We start from the raw sequence: 21,341 nt of genomic DNA, 5'->3' as shown, positions 1-21,341 counted from the left end.
TTTTGAATTTTTTTTTTTTTTTCAAAATTTGGATTTTCAAATGGCCAATCGAGCAGATATGATCAGAAAGCCCTGCAGAACAGAAATGCCAAATTTGATGCTTGTATCATAATTTGTACGATTTTTCTACTATCTACTACACTACATTGGATGATTCTGTGATGGTGGTGTCATTGGAAGTTCGAGGCATTCAGCTGGGATCTCTGTTGTTGGAAATGATTATGACCTGACATTTGTGAGGCACAAATGTAACTTGCCACTTGTCAGCCAAAGCCTGGATACTGTCAACGTCTTTCTGTGAGCAGGCACATGTTGCTTCATGATTAGAGGTGTTGTGAATGGTGATGAACAATATGAGATCAGCAGCAGCAAACAGAAGCTTGAGAACAACTCTGTTTCAGCGTTTGCACTTGCACCTTGGGTTTCACTGTGGTTTAATGTGGTGATGTTTGTTCAACCCTCGTATGATACTCCATCCCCACTGCTGGAAAGATGTGGAAGTGCAACAGTGCTATCCTCTGACCTATTGGTTGTGGAGTATAACCATCCATCCATCCATCCATTGGCACGATACTCTGTGCAGAGTGTTGGTGCTGCCTAAACAGTCTCCTTGGCTGGTGGACACAATCCTGGATGGGTCGCCACTCCGACACAGGATACCAGCAAGCTGGCACTCATTTTGCCGACCTTGACAGGCAGAGTCCACCCCACCTGGTATTAATTCAACAGTGGGGGATTTGAACTCGGGACCCTCAGATCCCAAGCCCACCACTCAAGCCAACACCAGGCATAGTATACTGAAACGCAAAATAAACTTACCACTTGTTTGAAATGTAATAAAATTGTAACAGTTCAAAATAAAACAAACCAACAATTGCTAATTGAAACATTGGCATTTTATTAATGACATGTCAAGTTTTTGACCAAGATACACCATCTCATAAGTTTGTTCCACAGTACAGAACAGCACAGGGTGCAATGTCAGTCCCCTTTCAATAGCGTGTGTGGCCACCATTGTTTTGGATACAGGCAGTGCATCATCGGCGCATACTGCCTACCAGTCTTTGGATGGATTGCTGCTGGATTCTGTCCCACTCAGTCCTCAATGTCTGAAGCCATCTGACTTTCGGACCATCTGCCTGTCCTGCCTTGCAGTGGTGACTCTTGGCCTCCCTGATCGAGGTCTGTCATCTGCAGAGTTGTGCAGGGTGTCTCTGTCCACCAGGGCCGATATCGTCTGGTGTGAACAGCCAAGGCGACGTGCCACCTCACGGTAGCTCAATCTGCCTTGCAGCATGCCCAAGGCACACTGCCGTTGACCCCTTGACAATCGTGACATGTTGATTGAAATGCCCATTTTACACTGGCCTTTTTAAAGCCAATATCAAGACATCACGTGCAGCTCATTAAAATCATCCCGTACTCCTTGGCTAATCACTGACAGTCAAAACGGCTGTTCAACAACTGTGCTATGAAGTGACCATTGAAGGTTCAAGTGACCATCCGTGACCGTTTTGTCTGACAGTGAGGACACTATTGTCCACAAATAAGTTCACACATTTACTACACGCAGTGTTATTGTTGTTATTTGAAGGTTTAAAAGGTGGTAAGTTTCTTTTGCATTTCAGTATATAACCATGTGATGGGAAAAATAATTCAACAAGGACCCAGATGTATCACTTCTCGGTATTTGAAATTTCCTTTTGCTTAATTTTGACGAACTTTCTTGTTTTATTGATAACCCTGAACAAAGCATGTAATGAAACAAAATATAGTAAGAAAGCATTTTTGTTGCATTTCTAGTTTTGCTGTGCTCTGTTTGTTCATTTATTCAATTCCATCCTGTTTTTCTTTGTCTCACCTAAACATTTGCTTCAGTCTACAGTTGACCTGCATGTGACCCATTCGAATGTCTGTATATAACGAAGACCAACATATCTGACCAACTTCCAATTTTGTGTAAACAGGCAACGGCATGACATGTGGGACTCCCCACGTAAGCTGACTGCCAACGACATTGCCAACAAGATACAACCCCTCCGTAAACTTGCAAACCTCTACCAGGCAGACGAGCAAGTGTGCATGGCATGGAAGAAAAAGTCCATTTATTGCCTACTATCCCAGATTGGTTTGTACCACAGACCCGAGGCTCACTCTCATTTAAGCTGCATTTCCATACGAGGCATTCCTTGGATTTTCCAAATACACTCTCATGACCTGTTTATTTAATCTTGGGAGTTACCACTTAACTCCCCGGCTTATACTCCCTCCTCCACCACATCCTCAATTACCCTACATTTTCTGAACATTTTTTAGCTGCCAACCGGGTGTCAGCCCATTTGGGGGCTTATATTCTAGGTGTCTGTTTGTCCATTCGCCTCGACTCAAAAATGACCTGATGGATTTCTTTCATCGTTAGTGCTTGTATGCAGAAATATCTGGGCAGGAAGCAAGTCAAATGATTTTGGGAATTAGAGGCAAAGGTCATGTGACACAATTTTATTTCCAAATTTTGGAACTTTATATAAATGATATGAGAGAGAATAGTACAGGATTGGATTTACTTTTGTGAAGCAATATCTATTTATATAAAATTGAACATCTCCATGACCAATACACAACTTCCAATTATTTATTTATTTATTTATTTATATACACCTTGCCATCTCCACGAGCAACACACATCACTTTCATGACCTGTTTATCTTTGAATTATTTATTTACATACACTTTACCATCTCCAATCCTGAAATACCACCTTAAATAATTATTTATTGATGTACATTTTACCATCTCCATTACTGTCATATATTTATTTAGTTGGTTATTAAATGTAATATCTGAACGTTCCATTTTTAAGGTGCAGTTGGGGGCTCTGCCCTCGAGAAGGATTTACATCTCTTTTCCCCTTATTTTAACCTCAACTCTTCTATTATCCTCTCTCCTTTTCTTAATTCTATTTTAATCAATTTTGTCTCACTAACCGACTTGTAGATAGCCCATCCGAGTACTGGTTTGGTATCTCGTAGGTCGTGAGTTTAAATTAAATCCTGCGAGTTATAATAAAAGCTTGGGTTGCAGTCGAAAAAAAAACTTGAGGTGGGTTGCGGTCGAGAACAATAATAAAACCAGAAATAGATAAATTTAAATAAAACCAGAAATAGAAAGTAAATTTTTTTTCTCTCTCTTCTCTTCTCTTTTTTTTCCTTGCCATGATATTGCGAAAAGGTAAAATACGTTGGCGCTAATTGAATAATTGGGTATTAAAACTAAATAGCGAATAATCGTAACTGCGAATAATATGCGAACTTCCGGGCCACGCACGTACGGGCACGCGAGAGCGAAGAAACGGCCTGTGTGGTTGTTGTTTGTTGTTCGCGGTTTGAATATTTATTTATTTATTTCTTTTCATTTTTTTACGGGCACGTACTAGTAATAATAAAATCACAAAAACAACAATATGCAGAGCAAACAAATCTTTTAAAAATATACTATCAAGATCATCTCCCCCTCCTACCAAAATCATCTCCTTCCCCTACCCCCCCCCCCGAAAGAAATAAACATAGTGAATTTTGCATCAGCACTACTAATTCAGAAAAAAGTAACAACAAAGCACCATAAGAACAGAACAGGATCTACAATAAAAAATGAAGCGCCACCATGAAAGCAAAGACTCGAGAAACAGAGGGAGCTGTTCAGAAAGGAGACAGGACGGAATCAGCAATTCCAAAGAGGAAATCAAAGCCCAAAACTAAAGAGGAGTATCCAAAAAGTAAACAACAAATATAAAATTGAAGACAAACACCAAGAGGTAATGGCTTCTTCTTCTTCTTCTTCTTCTTCTTCTTCTTCTTCTTCTTCTTCTTCTTCTTCTTCTTCTTCTTCTTCTTCTTCTTCTTCTTCTTCTTCTTCTTCTTCTTCTTCTTCTTCTTCTTCTTCTTCTTCTTCTTCTTCTTCTTCTTCTTCTTCTTTTCTTTTTCTTTTCTTTTTCTTTTTCTTTTTCTTTTTCTTTTTCTTTTTCTTTTTCTTTTTCTTTTTCTTTTTCTTTTTCTTTTTCTTTTTCTTTTTCTTTTTCTTTTTCTTTTTCTTTTTCTTTTCTTTTTCTTTTTCTTTTTCTTTTTCTTTTTCTTTTTCTTTTTCTTTTTCTTTTTCTTTTTCCACGACTATGCCACTGATGCTGTGCCCCTATTCCAGTACATTGATACTCATTTTGCCAACCACGGAAGGATGACAGACTGTCAACCCCACCTGGTGTTAATTCAGTGGACAACGAGGCTCAAAACCAGGACTGTAAGATGTAATGGTTGCTGAAAACAAAGTATAAATAAAAATGATAGCAAGGAAAAGAAAAAAAAACTGCAACAAGGCTAACAGCAGGAGAAAACAAGGACAAATGTTTGAAAACAATCCGAAAAGATTCTACCATAAACTAGGGAAACCAAAGCAGAATGTGTCATCTCCTGAAAAAAGATGAACTGGAACAATTCTGGAAAGGAATTTATGAAGATCAAAAAGAACACAATAAGGAGGCACAATGGATCTGAAACCTGGAAGAGAAGCAACATCTCGAGGAAATGCCCCCAGTAGTAATTGATGCAGAAAAGATAAGACAACAACTTGCAAAGATGGCAAATTTCAAAAGCTCGAGCCCAGATCCTGAACTTCTATCTAAACGCCACCATTCCAAAGCTTCATACACTGCGAGAGCTGGATCTCTGGGTCGCCTCCAAGATCACCTCCAAGTTGCATCTGCTTCTCCTCCCAATCCCTCCTCGCCTCACCTTTTAATGGCAAACTCACAAGGTTAATCTCGAAGCAAGGTGACACTGTCTGAATCCAAAGGTTGACCACAGTTTGACCATTGGCTGAGAGCATCGTTTTCTATAACAAAACTTACATCAAATTCGTTCACACAGTGTAATGCCTCTGTTGACCAAAGCACTCAGCCTCAATACCAGTCATCTTCAAAGTTCTGTTGACAATCCATCTTGATGTCACAATGCTAATGATGCATGCTGATGTCTGTGCATGAATCATTTGTCCCACTTAACATCTCATTAGGGTACCCTGTGAGTACAGGGTACCCTATTGTTTTTCTTATGTTTATTATTTATTATTATTATTATTTTTCCGCCGGCATTTTGCGCCCTGTTTTCACTTTAAAAATCATTTTCTCAGGAACGCAAAGTCCGATCGACACGAAATTTGCACCGTAGTATGTATCTTTTTTGATAGCACAATCACGTTATAATTATGACGTCATTGGTCACGTGGTGCGGGCGCCATCTTGAAAAAAACGATAAACTTTGGACCTCTGTATCTCTGAAATCTTCCAGGGTAAAAATTTTTTCGCTTCATACATTTTAACAAGCTCCCTCTCGGGAACACGTGTGATTTTTCGTGACGTCATCGGTGAAGAGGTATCCCGGTGAAAATTCGTCAAGTAGAACGCCACATGGGAAAAATTTGAAATTTCTTGAGCGTCATCTACACCAAAATTCATCGTAGAAAAAATTTTTTTTGACGTCATCGGTGACGTAATTCGGCCGCCATCTTGTTTTGAAAATTTTTTTTTTTTAAATCTTCTTCTCCAGAACGGCTGTGCAGATTGAGGCGAAACTTCACAGGTATATTCCCCCTGAGGTCCTCTTTCAAGTTTGTTAATTTGTTGTTGATACGTCACATGGTTTGGCGGCCATCTTGAAAAAACCTTAAAACCTTCAAACATCTTCTTCTCCAGAAGCGCTGGTCCAATGAAGGCGAGATTTCAGAATTATATTTGTGACATGGATGCGATGCAAGTTTGTTAATTTCGAAGTGATAGGTCACATGGTTTGGCCGCCATGTTGGATTTAAGAAAAATATTAAATAATGTTTTCTCTGGTATTTCATAAGCCATCGAAGCGAAAATTTGCAAGTGCCTTCCTCCCTCAAGTCTGCATACATGGTAAAAAATTTTTACCTCAGAAGTCACATAGTTTGGCGGCCATCTTGGATAGAAAAATCGACTTTATCCGATTTACACGAAACTTCACACACTTGTTCGGGTCGACGATGGAAAGCAGAATTTAAATTTATGATATCATAGGTCACAAGGTTCGGCAGCCATCTTGGATTGAAAATGAATAAATTTTAAAAATCTTCTTCTCCAGAAGGGCAAGACAGATGAAGACGAAACTTCACACATATATTCCCAATGAGGTCCTTTCTCAAGTTTGTTAATTTGTTCTTGATCGGTCACATGGTTCGGCGGCCATCTTGAAAAAACCCTAAAACCTTCAAACATCTTCTTCTCCAGAAGCGCTGGTCGGATGAAGGGGAGATTTCAGAACTATATTCGGGACACGTAGGCGATATAAGTTTGTTAATTTCGAATTGATACGTTAGACGGTTTGGCCGCCATCTTGGATTTAAGAAAAATATTAAATAATGTTTTCTCTGGAACCGCTGAACCAAACGAATCGAAAATTTGTAATTATCATCTACCATCGTGTATGCACGCATGGTAAAAATTATGACATCACACGTCACATGGTTTGGCGGCCATCTTGGATAGAAAAACGCACCTTTACCGATTAACACGAAACTTTACAAACGTGTTCCAATACCCAGTTGGAAGCAGAATATAAATTTCTGATGTCATAGGTCACATGGTTCGTCAGCCATCTTGGATTGAAAATGAATAAATTTTAAAAATCTTCTTCTCCAGAAAGGCAAGACAGATTAAGCCGAAACTTCACACATATATTCCCCATGAGGTCCTTTCTCAAGTTTGTTAATTTGTTCTTGATTGGTCACATGGTTTGGCGGCCATCTTGAATTTACCTTAAAACCTTCAAACATCTTCTTCTCCAGAACACCTGATCTGATCAAGGGGAAACTTCACACCCCTATTGCACATGAGTAGGGAATACAAGTTTGTTAATTTCTAATTGATAGGTCACATGGTTTGGCAGCCATGTTGAATTTAAGAAAAATATTAAATAATGTTTTCTCTGGAACTGCTTAACCTATCGAAGCGAAAATTTGCGTCTGTCATCCTCCATGATATCTGCATACATGGTAAAAATTATGAGGTCACAAGTCACATGGTTTGGCCGCCATCTTAGATTGAAGGATAAATATTAATTCATGTTTACTCTGGAACCACTACTTCTATATATGCGAAACTTCATATTTATAATTTAGGCTACATGTGAAACAAAAGTTTAAAATTTCAACCTGATCGGTCGTGTGGTTTGGCAGCCAGAATTATTTAATTATTTGAATCTGGAAGCCAGTAATAACGAAATTGAATGCTTTGTGCTGCCCGGTTCGTAACTCGTCTGTTCCGCTCCCTCTCGAAGCAGGCCTGTGTTTGTATCACTATTAAATAATGTTTTCTCTGGCAACGCTTATCCTTTCAATGCGAAAATTGCGACTACGATTTAAGTCTCACGTTGAGTCAAAGGCGGACGCGGACTGGGTACCCGGTCATCACTGCCAGCAGTTATAAAGTGGCAGTTCTAGTTTAATTTGAGTCACTGAAACTCGAGTCGCCTTTGTCCCCGAATTATCAGAATCATGTTTGTAATACAAAACTTAACATTTCCAAACACATAGGATTTACTAATCCATAACACTACTAAACAAGGCCATATTTGAAAACTGCAATACAAGAAGAACCAAAATGTCCACAGCCTGAGTAGACTCCGAAAAAGCTTTTGATGGTGCCCCACATTCATAGACGATAAAGTGCATGCAAATGTACAAGATAAATCCACATATAATAAACTTGATTGATAAAACCATGGATCTATGGAATACCACACTAGTCCTGCAGCACTCGGAAAGAAAGATCGAAATACCAGGAGTGAAGATACAACATGGGATCTTTCAAGGAGACAGCCTTTCCCCTTTCCTGTTTTGCCTGGCTCTGGGTCCACTAAGTATCCTTGTTAATGAGCAAGGACATGGATACACCCTAACAACCAATAAAAGAGCATCCAAAGAAACAAGAAAGGTGACGCATCTACTTTACATGGATGATTTAAAACTCTGCACCGAACGACGAAAAATTGGCAGAACAACTGAAAATTGGTAAAATGGTACCCTGACGACGTCCAAATGGAATTTGGCCTCGATAAGTGTGCCAAGTGCACATTCGTGCAAGGTAGACCAACAAAAACGTTCAACGTAAAAATCATCCTAGACACAACAGTACAGGAGCTAGACAATGATGCATCTTACAAATACCTTGGAGTAGGAGAGGGCCACCAAATATGACCTAAAATAATGTGCAAAACAATTACCAAAGAATACCTGCAGAGATTGTGGCTGATCCTGAAAACATACCTCTCTCCAAGGAACAAATACAGCCATAAACCAACTAGCAGTCCTGGTGTTCCAATACAGCTGTGGAATAGTAAACTGGCCACAAGCAGAAATTAAACCAGAGAGTTGGTGTCAAAGCCACCCAATGCTCGCCTGTTTATGCATTTATCATTTTTAAAAGACTCGTCTAATAATTAATAATTTTTTATGAAGCATTGCAGTGAAATCTGATCCAAATAATTCTAAAGCAATAGATGTATTTGTATATTGTAATCAGTAACAAGAGCGCAAGTGTTCACAATATACGCCCAAACAAGTAGGTATATACAGAATTGTGCTACTACATGGAAAACAGCATCCTGGTTGCCATGCCAACCACTTTAGATGATGAACGTATGTCCTGACACACCGTCTCCGCAGTCTGTACCTATGTACCAAATATGAAACGTGAAAGTTGAAAATTTGGGAGTTTGAGTGCGGACAGGAATGGATGGAAAACAGCATCCTGGTTACCATGGCAACCACTTTAGATGACGAATGTATGTCACGACACACCGACTCCACAGTCTGTACCTATGTACCAGATATGAAACGTGAAAGTTAAAAACTTTTGGAGTTAGAGTGCGGACAGGAATGGATGGAAAACAGCATCCTGGTTACCATGGCAACCACTTTAGATGATGAACGTATGCCACGACACACCGTCTCCACAGTCTGTACCTATGTACAAAATATGAAACGTGAAAGTTGAAAACTTTGGGAGTTAGAGTGCGAACAGGAACGGATGGACGGACGGACGGACGACAGGTATCACTTTATACGCTCCGATATATATATATATATATATATATATATATATATATATATATATATATATATATATATATATATATATACATATACATATACATATATATATACATATACATATATATATATATATATATATATATATATATATATATATATATATATATACATATACATATATATATATATATATATATATATATATATATATATATATATATCGGGCGTATAAAAAAGTGTTGTAGTATAGATAAAAACATTTGAAAGGAAAAAATAACTTGCACCAAAAACTTTAACATTTTCACGCTCACGCTCACGCCGGGGGTATCACTATAGCTCTGTTCTTCGAACAGGCGAGCTAAAAATGCTAGATATCAAAGCAAGGAAACTCCTCACTCTCCACAAAATGTTCAAAAAAATGTTCAACAAAAATCAATACATCCTAAGAATGTACTTGCTGAGGAAAGAAAGAGGTTGCAGCCTGATGGAACTCGATCAAGTGCACAGAGTGACGACTGTGGGATGATCAGAGTACATGAAAAGTTCAACAGACTACTAAATACATTTTGTACACGAGCATGAACACAACGAACCAGAAAAGAAATCTCTCACTCACCTTGCAAAAAACATCCGAAAACAGGTGCAAATAGAAGATGTTGCGCACCAAACCGATACGGCAACAAATACAGCCCCAATAATTGCAAAAAAAAAAAAAAAAAATGCAAGCCGAAATACCAACAGACATATATTGACCACTGGGAGAAAGACAAAAGAGCAGGGAAATAAAAAAAAAAATGAGTTAGACAGATTGGGAATAGACAATGAAAGCTCACTGGAATGGCTAAGAAGAGGTCAGCTCAATTGGGATGGAGAAGGAATCATTATAAATGCCCAAGACCATTACAACCTCAATATACAGTCTTCACAATACATATTACTTGATCGCTTCTAGGAAAAAAAACACAGGCAGTGTATTAGACGCAACCCGATCGAGGCCAAAGGCCAATTGTGTGGTTTTTATTTATTTATTTATTTATTTCCAAACATAGCCCTTGACCTTCCCCTGGTTGAAAAAAGAGGCCTTGGAATTTTTTATTGCACTGGTTCCTGTAGACAGTGGTGGGTGAACGAATGGGCACACAGGGCCCGTGCCCAGGGCCCCAAGCTCAATTAGGGCCCCGGAAAAAATACCTTTGCTGTTAAAATGTTCTATACCAGATCTACCACTCTAATATTGTTTCCAGTTATGAGTTGCTGTTCGGGGTGTTTCGGGGCTGATTTCGGCTTGATACTGTTCACGGGGTTCTTTGCGCTCGAGTACTGCATGACTGCCGAGTGTTGTTGGAGGTGCGAAACCAGACAATACTTGATGATACAATGATAATATAATAAGAATGACCACACTGTGGTTACAATCTGCGACAAAATCCTGTAACGAACCGATCGGGAAACGCACATTTAAATCATTCTTCAAAGATGAGTAGTGCACTTGAGAAATCCACATTTACTGCACTATTAATTAAAATATGTTAACACCTCTCATCCATGTTAGCCTCCACCACGGTAACATCAGAACGAGCTGATTCGTCAAACGGTCATGGATTGTTTAACCCCAACATTGGAGCCGTTCAAAAACTACGTGACGTTTTTTTTGTTTTTTTACTAATTCTTGTAAATTAATAGACAAAATCGCAAGTCTGCAAGCAAAAACAAAACAAAAAAACTTTTTATAAACTCGTGTTCCAAGATGCAAATGACTTGCAATGTCATCGATCAGATGGCAGTTTTGATTTGAATTCATAAGCAGTTAAAAAAAATTAATCAGCAGTAGTTAAAGGCCCTGTCACACCTTGACGTTTTAGCCAGCGTATGCCGACGTATGAAAAATTTGCCGAATACGTTATGGGGAAGTTTGTAGAAGTTAAGAACATGCTGAAGCACACTGGCATACGTCATAGTACGCCGAGCTCGTCGACAAATTTTAACATGCTCAAAATTTTTCAACGATTTGTATGACTCACACGTTCCGCATACGCTGGCCATAAGTTGTAGGCATGTTACGCGATCGTTGACACACACGTCGACACAAGTTACTTGTAAGTTACTCATAAGTTGAAACACGTCGAGGTAATGTTTAGCGTACCCGAAACTTATTTCTAACCTATGAGTAACGTGTTGTCGGCACGTTACGCAATCATTGACACACACGTCGACACACGTTACTTCTTAGTTACTCATAAGTCGAAACACGTCAAGGTAATGTTTAGCTTACCCAAAACTTATTTCTAACCTATGAGTAACGTGTTGTAGGGACGTTACTCGATCGTTGACACACGTCGACACACGTTACTTGTAAGTTACTCACAAGTCGAAACGCGTCGAGGTAATGTTTAGCGTACCCGAAACTTATTTCTAACCTATGAGTAACGCGTTGTAGGCACGTTACGCGATCGTTGACACACGGTACTTGTAAGTTACTCATAAGTCGAAACACGTCAAGGTAATGTTTAGCGTACCCGAAACTTATTTCTAACCTATGAGTAACGTGCTTTGAACCTATGTGTAACGTATCTCCAACGCATATTGACGTATGTAGACGTATTTGACGTCTTCCGGACGACCACAGAACTTACTGAACGTGTTTATAACTTACTGCTACCGTATAATGGCGTATTGGCAGCGTTTAGGGGAATTGGTATATAAAAATGGGCTTCACAGAGGAACCCGTCAGTGTTACAGTCTCCATGTTTTGTTTTTTTGTTGTTTTTTTTTTTTTTCGGCATGACGGTGATGTTGACACTTCGATTTCTAGTGCCGTTATAATTTAAATCGTTGAGCGGCAGCGATTCAAATCGTTGAGTGGCAGCCTATGAATAGCCTACGCCACGTGATCGTCGACGATACGCTGCCGCGTTATGCATAAGTTAGACTATCGTTGGGCATACGTTGTGAACGCCGACAACATGCTAAGCATTCGTTCGTATAAGTTATCTCTAAGTTATCTCTAAGTTATCGAAACGTTCTGTGTACATTACTAATACATTAGCATACATCTAACTCGTTATGAATACACCAAAAACTTTTAAAAACATCAATAGTTTAGCATACGCCAGCGTTTTTCATACATTTTGATATGTTGCCATACGCTGGCTAAAACGTCAAGGTGTGCCAGCCCCTTAAGCAAAAACAAAACAAAAAAACTTTGTATAAACTCGTGTTCCAAGATGCAAATGACTTGCAATGTCATCGATCAGATGGCAGTTTTGATTTGAATTCATAAGCAGTGAAAAAAAATGAATCGGCAGTAGTTAAGTGGGAGCTCAAAGAGAAAGGTGGAGCAAGTGAAGGAGGATAAAGGAGTTACTTTTTAAAAAAAAGATACCAAATACAAATAAATATTTCAAGGAAAAAGAGAAATGACAGATTATGGTGACACAGCTTCCGGTTCGACAGACACGGCTTTGGAAGTTTGGCAGACTTCGGGTTTGACAATGTGGAACAAGCACTCCAATGAAACGGTTGATAAGGAACGGCTAGCTTGACAAGCGACAGCAAGCTGATTGGTAATGGAACACTTCGACATGGCATTTTTTTCCAAGGGGGGGAGGTAATAAAACATGGGAATTCCTCCCAATTTTTTTGCAGTCAAGTCTTAAAGCAACATCGACTAAGCAAGTGTGAAAATACAGCGGAGTCCTCTTTTGGGCCTTTTTGAGCAGAAATAACATGGAGTCCTCTTTTTGGGTGTTTTGGGCCGAATTTTTTTTTGTGCCCAGGGCCCCAAAAAAATCCTAATCCACCTCTGCCTGCAAGGTGCGAATGCATGCGTAAGCGAACAAACACCCAAACAAACTTTCTTCTTTATATATTAAGTGTGCGTGTGCCCGCGTGCGCGTGTACGCGCGTGTGCAGAAATATTTAGTTATTCCGATGATATTCATACCTTTTGGTGAGTTCATCAAATTATCAGTGATAACGCTCATGTGTTTATGATTGCAAATTCACGGCCTTTATTAATGTGTGTGAAACAAGCTGCTTAAGTAAATAGCAAGAACGGTATCATTTTATTGTGTCAGTAAATGCTTTGTGTGTCCACCCTTTGTCTTCTTGAGTGCCATCACTCTTTTATGTCGAGTTGTATCATCTACAATTAAGCTCAGTTCACATTCATTCCACTGTGTTGCATCTCATTGTTAATTTACAGACTTTGACAGTTGCAATTGTCAAACTGCAAACATGGGAGTTTTGCATCTTGGAGCAGTTTTTTTGTGGCTACTTGACACTTACTCTGTTTTACATGATAAGGATAATGTTGATGATCTTCTAAAAGCTCAAAGTACCACAGTCATTCTTTAAAACGACATTTTCCAAAATCGGAGTGTTTACCCATGTTATTTTATTTATTTATTTTTAAATAGAGTTTTGCACATTGCATGAAGAATTATTGAAGTGTCAGAAAACATTTTGCAATAATGCTTTCCTCCAGAACCGGTTCGCAAACAACCCACGAGAGAGATACACAAATTTAGTCTGCCGTCAGTCCCTCCCAACGCACAGCAAGAATATGCAGTTAAGATGTACTACAAAGACTGCATTGAAAGGCTAAGTCGCTACATCTCCAACTTGGAGGCAGGTGCGTGCATCTCAAGTTTAACTTGCATCTCATTTGCATGTTCTTTTCATTATTTATTTTGGTCTAATGTGTGAGTTTTCACATAATGCTCAAAACCATTTTCAAAATGCAATTTTACTACAACAGGAATGTCACCACCCCAGGTTGGTGTTTCCTTTTTTTCCATCAAGTGTATAAAACAATAACATGTCAAATAGTGAAACGAACGCTGAACTATTACTTGTTCTTAGTCCACCCAATCTCCCCCTCTCCTCCTCCTCGGTTCATTGCTGTAGATTCTGATAAGGAAAGCGCAACTGCACAAGCCAAACCATCACTGCGTGCATCAGGACTTTGCTTGCGTGGATGTATATATGCTTCAAGTGGGCGGCCTCTAGAAGCCCTGGCTGACCTAGTTGGATTGGCACGCTGTGATATGGCTGTGTTTCCTCGGGCTCTGGTACGAGCTCTAGTGCATGATCTGGAGCCCAAGGATCGGCAGCTGGCTGAGAAACGGCCTGAGCTGGCCCACTTCCTAAGGGAAATCGCTGTGGTAACTGAATCTCCACAAGAAAACCAGGTTGGTCATTCGGTCATTATGTCAGGATTTTTGGTCCAGGTGTGGTGCATTTGCTAACCAGTCTCGCATCAGGCAAAGCTGACACAAACACAAAACTTCCCTTTTTGTCACACTCAATTTTTACTTGGCAAATAAAATATATTTTTTGACAGGTACATTGATTGCCTCCGTGTGTGTCTGTCTGTCTCTGTCCGCCCGCTCGCCTCCAGCCCAAACCACTCAACCGATCGTTCTGAAATTATCAGCGATTAATGTCACGGACCCTGCGACGGCCCCGCATTAAAGTGTCATAAAATTTGGTCGACCAAAAAGATCTACATAGGGCAATTTGAGCCAAATTTTCTAAAATCCTCAAATTTCATCCGATTGACTTGAAATTTGAACAGGATTTACATTTCAGGTCAGTGAATTCAACCTATTACTTTTGATGTTTTCATCGGTCAAAATGTCAACAGAGGCCGAATTTCTAAAATCCTCAATTTTCATTGGATTGACTTAAAATTTGAAGAACATTTGCATATCAGGTCGCTAAATTCAACCACCTATTAATTTTGAGGTAAACTTAGACCAAAAGGTGAACAAAGGCCAAATTGGTCCAAATTTTCGAAAATCCTCAATTTTCATCCGATTGACTTGAAATTTAAACAGGATTTTCATATCAGCTCGCTGAATACAACCACCATTTAATTTTGAGGTCAGCACATGCCAAAAGGTCAACAACTTAGGGGCACTTTCTAAAATCCTCAATTTTTATATGATTGACTTGAAATTTGAACAGCATTTGCATGCCAGGTCAATGAATTCAACCATCAATATATTTTAAGGTCAAAAGGTCAACAAAGGCTTATATTATAAAAAATTTAGATAAGGGCCAATACATATATATATATATATATATATATATATATATATATATATATATATATATATATATATATATATATATATATATATATATATATATATATATATATATATATATGTAATTTGAGATCACCATGTCTCAAAATGGTATGGATGAGTTATGACAAAACAAAGTGGTGAGTAGGTTAGGTTACAAGAACAAGCGGATTGGATTTTGGTTCAGATCCAGCTCATCAGTGAGATACAAAACATGAACTGTTCAACCTGGCAGAGGAATGCGCTTTACCGAGTGCCGCTCTTGTTTGTGCTCAATTTTCATCCGATTGACTTGAAACTTGAAGAACATTTTCATGTCAGGTCACTGAATTCAACTACCAATGAATTTTAAGGTCAAAAGGTCGATACAGGCCTATTTTCAAATATTGATCGATTGGGCCAAAAACAAAATATATCATTAGGTCTCAAAAAGTTGTGGATGAGTTGAATAGGTGACAGGAACAAGTAGATTGGATTTTGGTTCGGATCCAGCCCATCAGTGGGACACAAAATGTGAACTGTTCCACCTGGCAGAGGTATGCGCTCTACCGAGTGTCATTCTACTTCGTGCTGTTTTGCCACGTTGTCACTCTATGAGTGATTTTTCATTCTGTTTGTCTGTCTGTCCATTCTCTTATATATTGTATATCTTGAGAACAGGACATTGTAGGGCCACCAAACTTGGCAGACATAATGGCCTCCTGGTGGGTGTCATGGTGTTGGTGGCACTTTTGGAGGATGAGTGAGGGGGAGATCTTTGTCGAGGCTTAGACTTGTGTGATCATGACAAAATTATAGCACACATAATGTGGAGAGAAATATGGGGGTAGTAATTTGAGAGGGGGAGTGTGGGGGAGTTGGAAAGAGGGTTTTTTTCTATATCTGGTCCAGATATTCATGTCAGCTCTACGTGCCATAGTGCTACTAAATTGGTTCCAGTTCCGGGTCTTGAGCGACGATGGCGGTTCTGCTTCAGGGTCTCTGCCAACTTTCTCAAAGAGAAGTTTTCCGGTCATTTTTGTCGCCTTTTTACTGTCATTTTGTTATCTCTGTGTTTACTGTGTGTTTCTAGTTCGGTCTTGTGTTAAAACTTGTGCTAATTCTGGAGTTTTCGACGTCTTTTCATATCGGGTTTCCTTGAGGCCTACCCTTCTTCCCTTTTGTGTGCGCGATCGTGTTTGTTGTATTTTCTCCTCATTACCATCAGTTTTTATTTTCTCCACTTTTCCCTCCACCCTCCTTCTATCCCTCTCAACTATAACCTCTGTTTAATGTCTTATCATATAAAAAGATACAACAAAAAAATGCATTGTACCCCACGTGATTTCCTGTACTGACTCTTCTTCCTCCTTCTGCCGATATACCATCAACTACTTCTGCTAACCCATATTCACCATACACCTTCACAATTTTTTCTTCAACATTTTCTTTACTAACCTTTAAAAACAAACAAAAAAATCTTTATTATTTTAACCTCCCAGGTTACACCTCCCGTAACCATGTTTCTCTACCCCCCCCCTCTTCTTCTTCTTCCTGGAACTTATGTCGAACTTCCAGCTTCTTTCTGTGTTTGTCATTCCAAATTCACCAACACCTACATGATTTTTCTTCAATCTTTCCTTTACCTTACCTTACGCAATCTTTGTCAAAAATATAAATAAAATAAAAATTAAACCGGTCTTTTGAAACGTTTCAACTTACTCTTTCACACGTGTGGTTCTCAGTATTGTATCACAATTCACTTCTCTTTTTCTTCTTCAAAAGGCTGTTTTCATTTCGACCTTTCTTGCAACTCGTATCTAAAACGTCCCACTGTTACAATGATTCTTTTCTCCATTCTCTTAATTCTCCTTTATTACATCCCAATCGTAATACAGTATCTTTAATTACATCTCACTTTAAAAAATAATTCACATCGCACCTTAAATCCCAGTTTGCAATGCATGTTCGTGTTCCATCAATCATCATTTTTTTTTCCAACTTAAGTGCCAATTCCCTCCCCCAACCTCCTTAAATCCACCTCCTCCTAACTCCTCACATCTTACCCCTCATCCTACCTCCACTTTTAGCACCTCTTCACCGTCTTCTGCTTCAGTGTCAGCTCCTCCTCTGCTGTCCCAAAGTGCGTGGTGTTCTAACTTCTATGGGCTCCATTCTAACCAAACAGATATCTCACTCTCCCAATCAGTACTCATCACCAACAAACATGCTCCTTCCTTCCTCTATGCACACCTCCCCCTCTTTCCAACCCCTCAAATCTTGTACCTCCCCCTGCGCACTCTCTTCTTCACTACACCTCTACCAAGTTTTTCTTCCCCTCTCCCCACCTCTCCCATCGCCCTCCTGCTCTTTGGCCATGGCTGTTCTTGTCTCCCCTCCCTCTCAAAGCTCTCCTCTCAACCCTCCCTCACAAAGCAATGTTCACACTCTTCCACCTTCAAGCTTCCTTCCCACTTTCCTCAAAAACTCCCCCTCACTTTTCTCCCTCAACTCTCCCCCCTCACCCTTCTCCCTCCAATCTTCCCCCTTAATCCCTCTTCACAAAGTTTCCCCACTCTCACATCCACAAAGGTTCCTCCTTCCCCCACCCTCTCTCTTCCACCTCATCCCTCCACCTCTTCCAACCTTCAACTGCCCTCTGCCCCCTCTCTTATTACTCCCCATGGAACCTCAACCTATCACCACCGAGCATTTTCTCCTCCTTATCCTGCCCTCTTCACAAACTCTTCTGCAATCCCCCACACTCTTTCAATCACTCTCCTTACCTCCCCTCCCCTCCACTTCAACCAAAACCTCCTCCCCTCCCTCTTCCTTAACAGTGTGGACCTCAAACATCTGGGGCCTTCGCTCAAACCTGACACATTTTTCCATACAGGTTGCCACTGACAAACCAGACATAATCTGCTTAAAAGAAACTTTCCTCCTTCATGACGTCTCTGACTCCCTAGTATCTATCCCGAGATACTCCCTCCTCCGGAATGACACAACTGAGCCTTGTCCTGGCCTGAAGTTGCTCTCTTCATCAAAAACTCTATTCCTCACTCTCCATGCACTGCTCTCACTCCCCCACACCCCAGGACGACTTCTGGCTGCGGCTTCCCCTCCACTCCCACCTCATGTTTATATGCATGTTGTCCTGTCCACCAAACAGTGACGACTCCATTTCCGTCTTGCTCTCTGAAAACATGGACCAACTTCTATCCTCTCATCCGACCTCTCTTCCTCATATGTGGTGACTTCAACTGTCATCCTGCCAGTTGGTTGGGTGTGGGTACCTCTCTGACCTGCCATGGCACTTCAGCAAAAGACTTATGTGACTCATCGGGACTGACACAATCTGTCAAATTCCTGACCCAGATCTCAAACAACGGTACTCTGTAGTTGCAGTGATCTGATTTTGCATCTTTGTTATGCAGAGCGGTAATAGTTGCTGATTTCCAAGCAGATGGCAAGCAAACTTTTAGACTGAATTCCAAGCAAACTTTTAGACTGAATTCCAAGCAAACTTTTAGACTGGTCTCCCATCGCTACTTTCTCCATCAACGCATCCTGGGAATTATTTAATATAAACTTGCTCTCTCCCTCGTGCACAGATTTATTCCATCTTGTCTTCAGTTGTCCGACCCTTCCTCCCGCCCTTGGTACACTGAAGCTTGTGGTGAGGCAGTTTTCCTGAAACAACTTGCCTTCACCTCGTGGAAGGCTAAACCAACTGAAGGCAATCTCAGTTCCTTCGACAAAGCTCATAACAAGTGTGTGTCTACCCTCAGGAGAGCCAGAAAACAACATTTTTCTAATCTCAGGTCTGAACTCTCAAACCTGTGTCCCTCCTCCAAATCCTGGTGGCAACTAGTTAAGTCTGTTTCTGGTGTATGTTCCACCTCCATCCCCTCATTTACCTGAAATGGCCGCACAGCTGACATTGCATGTGAAAAGGCTGAATGCCTAAATTCAATGCTTGCTTCTAAATCTTGTATCCCAAACCCATTGCTTTCTGTACCCACCTTACACAGTTGTACCCACCTATTCCTGGACTCTGTGTCCTTTTCTCCTGACAAGGTGGAGAGCTTGCTGTCAAACTTGCTGTCATTATATCCTTCCTCTTCTCCAATGGCTTGATTTCCAATCATCAATTTGGATTCAGACCAGGTCATTCTACCTTGAATATGCTGCTTCTGCAATTCCTACAATGGATGGAGATCCTCAATATCAGACATGAAATTAGAGCCATCTCCCAAGACATATCATGTGCCTTCGATACGGTCTGGCACCCTGCCCTACTCACCAAACTCTCTTCCTATGGTATCCAAGGACATCTCCACTCATGGCTCGCAGACTTACTCTCCTGTCGCAGCTGTGTGGCTCTTAATGGAGTTCTCTCATCCCCTCTTCCTGTCCAGGCTGGAGTTCATCAAGGCAGTGTTCTGGGCCCTGTTCTTTTTCTGGTTTTCAGCAACGATCTCTCAGATTCTCTGCAAAGTCCTCTTTATCTCTTTTCTAATAAGTCCACCCTCTGCCGTACCATCTGTCATCCCTCAGACCGGCAAGCAGCAGCTTCTTCACTCTCTGCACATCTGGATAAAATCACAAGCTGGTCCAACATGTAGAACATGTCTTTCAACCCTGACAAATCTCACACTCACGATGTCTCTCTGAAAGGACCATCCGAAGCCCTTCCCCCCTCCCCCCATCTACTTTCTCAACAATCCTGTTGAAGAGGTCATGTCATTCAAGCTTCTGGGTCTCACTTTGTGCCACGATCTTTCCTGGGAAAACCACATTTCCACCTCGGCCCCCAAAGCCAGTCACCGACTGGGCATCCTCCATCGTGCAAAGTCCTTCCTCGGCCCACCTGAGCTCCTGACCACATACAAAGCTTTCGTATGCAGCCTGATGGAGGACTGCTCTCCACTCTGGGCTGTTGCTCCCGCCTCTCACCTTTCTCGGCTTCACGCTTTGGAAACCAAGGCATTTCGGATCATTGGTATCTCCCGCAATGAGGCTGAGTCTTTGGGCCTCTTACTCTCTCACCGTAGGCTGGTCCGTGGTCTTTCTGTGTTCTACCATCTCCTCTCTGGCCTCACCCCCCCCCCGTTCTTTCTGAGATGTGTCCCGTCCCCCCCCCCAATATTCCTGCAGGGCGCTCAAGGTCTGCCAGCAACCCCCCTTCTGGTAAAACTACCAAAATCAAGAATCACTGCTCACCTCCACTCTTTCATTCCTCTTTTTCCCACCTTTGGAACAAACTCCCACACTCTCTTCAATCCCATTCTTCCCTCCAGGTCTTCAAAACAGCTGTTCACCACCACCTCTTATCTCCCCCCATCCAAAACCACTATCTTTCCTGCCCCAGCTAATCCACCCCAAACCCACCTCCTTCAAATTCCCTGCTTTCTTTCCTGAAAGTCTCTGTCATGTAAGGACCTGAAAGTCCCTGTCATGTAAGGACCTGAAAGTCCCTGTAGTGTCCATTTTGTTTACCCTGTGTACTCTCTCACAGATCTCCTCGTGTTTCTGTCCCACACTGTTGTTGTTGTTGTTGTTGTTGTTGTTGTTGTTGTTGTTTTTCCTTCCCTCTCCCACCCCTCTTGTCTCCTGCTCCCCTTGTTGAGCGTTTCTGTGTGTTAGCTCTCATACGAGCCTGGACGGTGTATACAAAAAATGATTTAAAATGTGTTGTGCATAATGGGTGATTTTTTGTAAAAATAAAAAAATAAAAAAAAACATTTGGTGGTGAGCTTTTTGAGATTTTTCAACATGGGGGGATTTGGAAGAGTGGAAGGGGGCGGGTCGGCGTAATTTCTTGAGTAATCGCTACCAAATTTGGTCGTGATTTGTGCAGGTCCCTTGGGGGGGGGGTTAATGATGAAAAAAATACGTGTAAGTTGTTTGATTCAATAGATTTTGGGCTTTAAGGGGGCATTTGGAATCGGGGAGAGTGTAATCCAATCACTTTAATTGATCTTGACTAAACTTTTCAAGGATAGTGTAGGCCTCATGAGGAGGTTTTGGGAGATAGGTGGGGGTTAGTTGTGTTTGTTGTGTTGAGAACATTGGGGGCATTGCTTGTGGATCCCCATCGTGCTTCGCATTTGTTTTTATCCTTAATCCATAAGGTTTCTTCTA

General features: G+C 40.8%; 1 protein-coding gene across 4 annotated transcripts in view; it reads left to right on the top strand.

Moving 5' to 3' along the window:
* Positions 1-21,341, top strand: part of DENND3 (DENN domain containing 3) — a 127,974-nt gene that overhangs the window by 60,593 nt on the left and 46,040 nt on the right. For all 4 annotated transcript variants that reach the window (XR_015058346.1, XR_015058345.1, XM_085881871.1 and 1 more), the window contains exons 13-15: positions 1,968-2,128; positions 13,610-13,756; positions 14,032-14,315. Coding sequence is in view for 2 of the 4 variants with exons in the window: in XM_085881871.1 (XP_085737997.1) it covers positions 1,968-2,128; positions 13,610-13,756; positions 14,032-14,315 (592 nt within the window). In the remaining 2 variants the exon portion in view is untranslated. The remainder of the gene's footprint in view (positions 1-1,967; positions 2,129-13,609; positions 13,757-14,031; positions 14,316-21,341) is intronic.

This window comes from Eptatretus burgeri, chromosome 5 (assembly GCF_056783735.1).
Source record: "Eptatretus burgeri isolate ZD-2024b chromosome 5, Ebu_testis_v1, whole genome shotgun sequence".
In the NCBI taxonomy this organism is placed as follows: Eukaryota; Metazoa; Chordata; class Myxini; order Myxiniformes; family Myxinidae; genus Eptatretus; species Eptatretus burgeri.
This window is presented reverse-complemented; position numbering and strand designations above follow the sequence as displayed.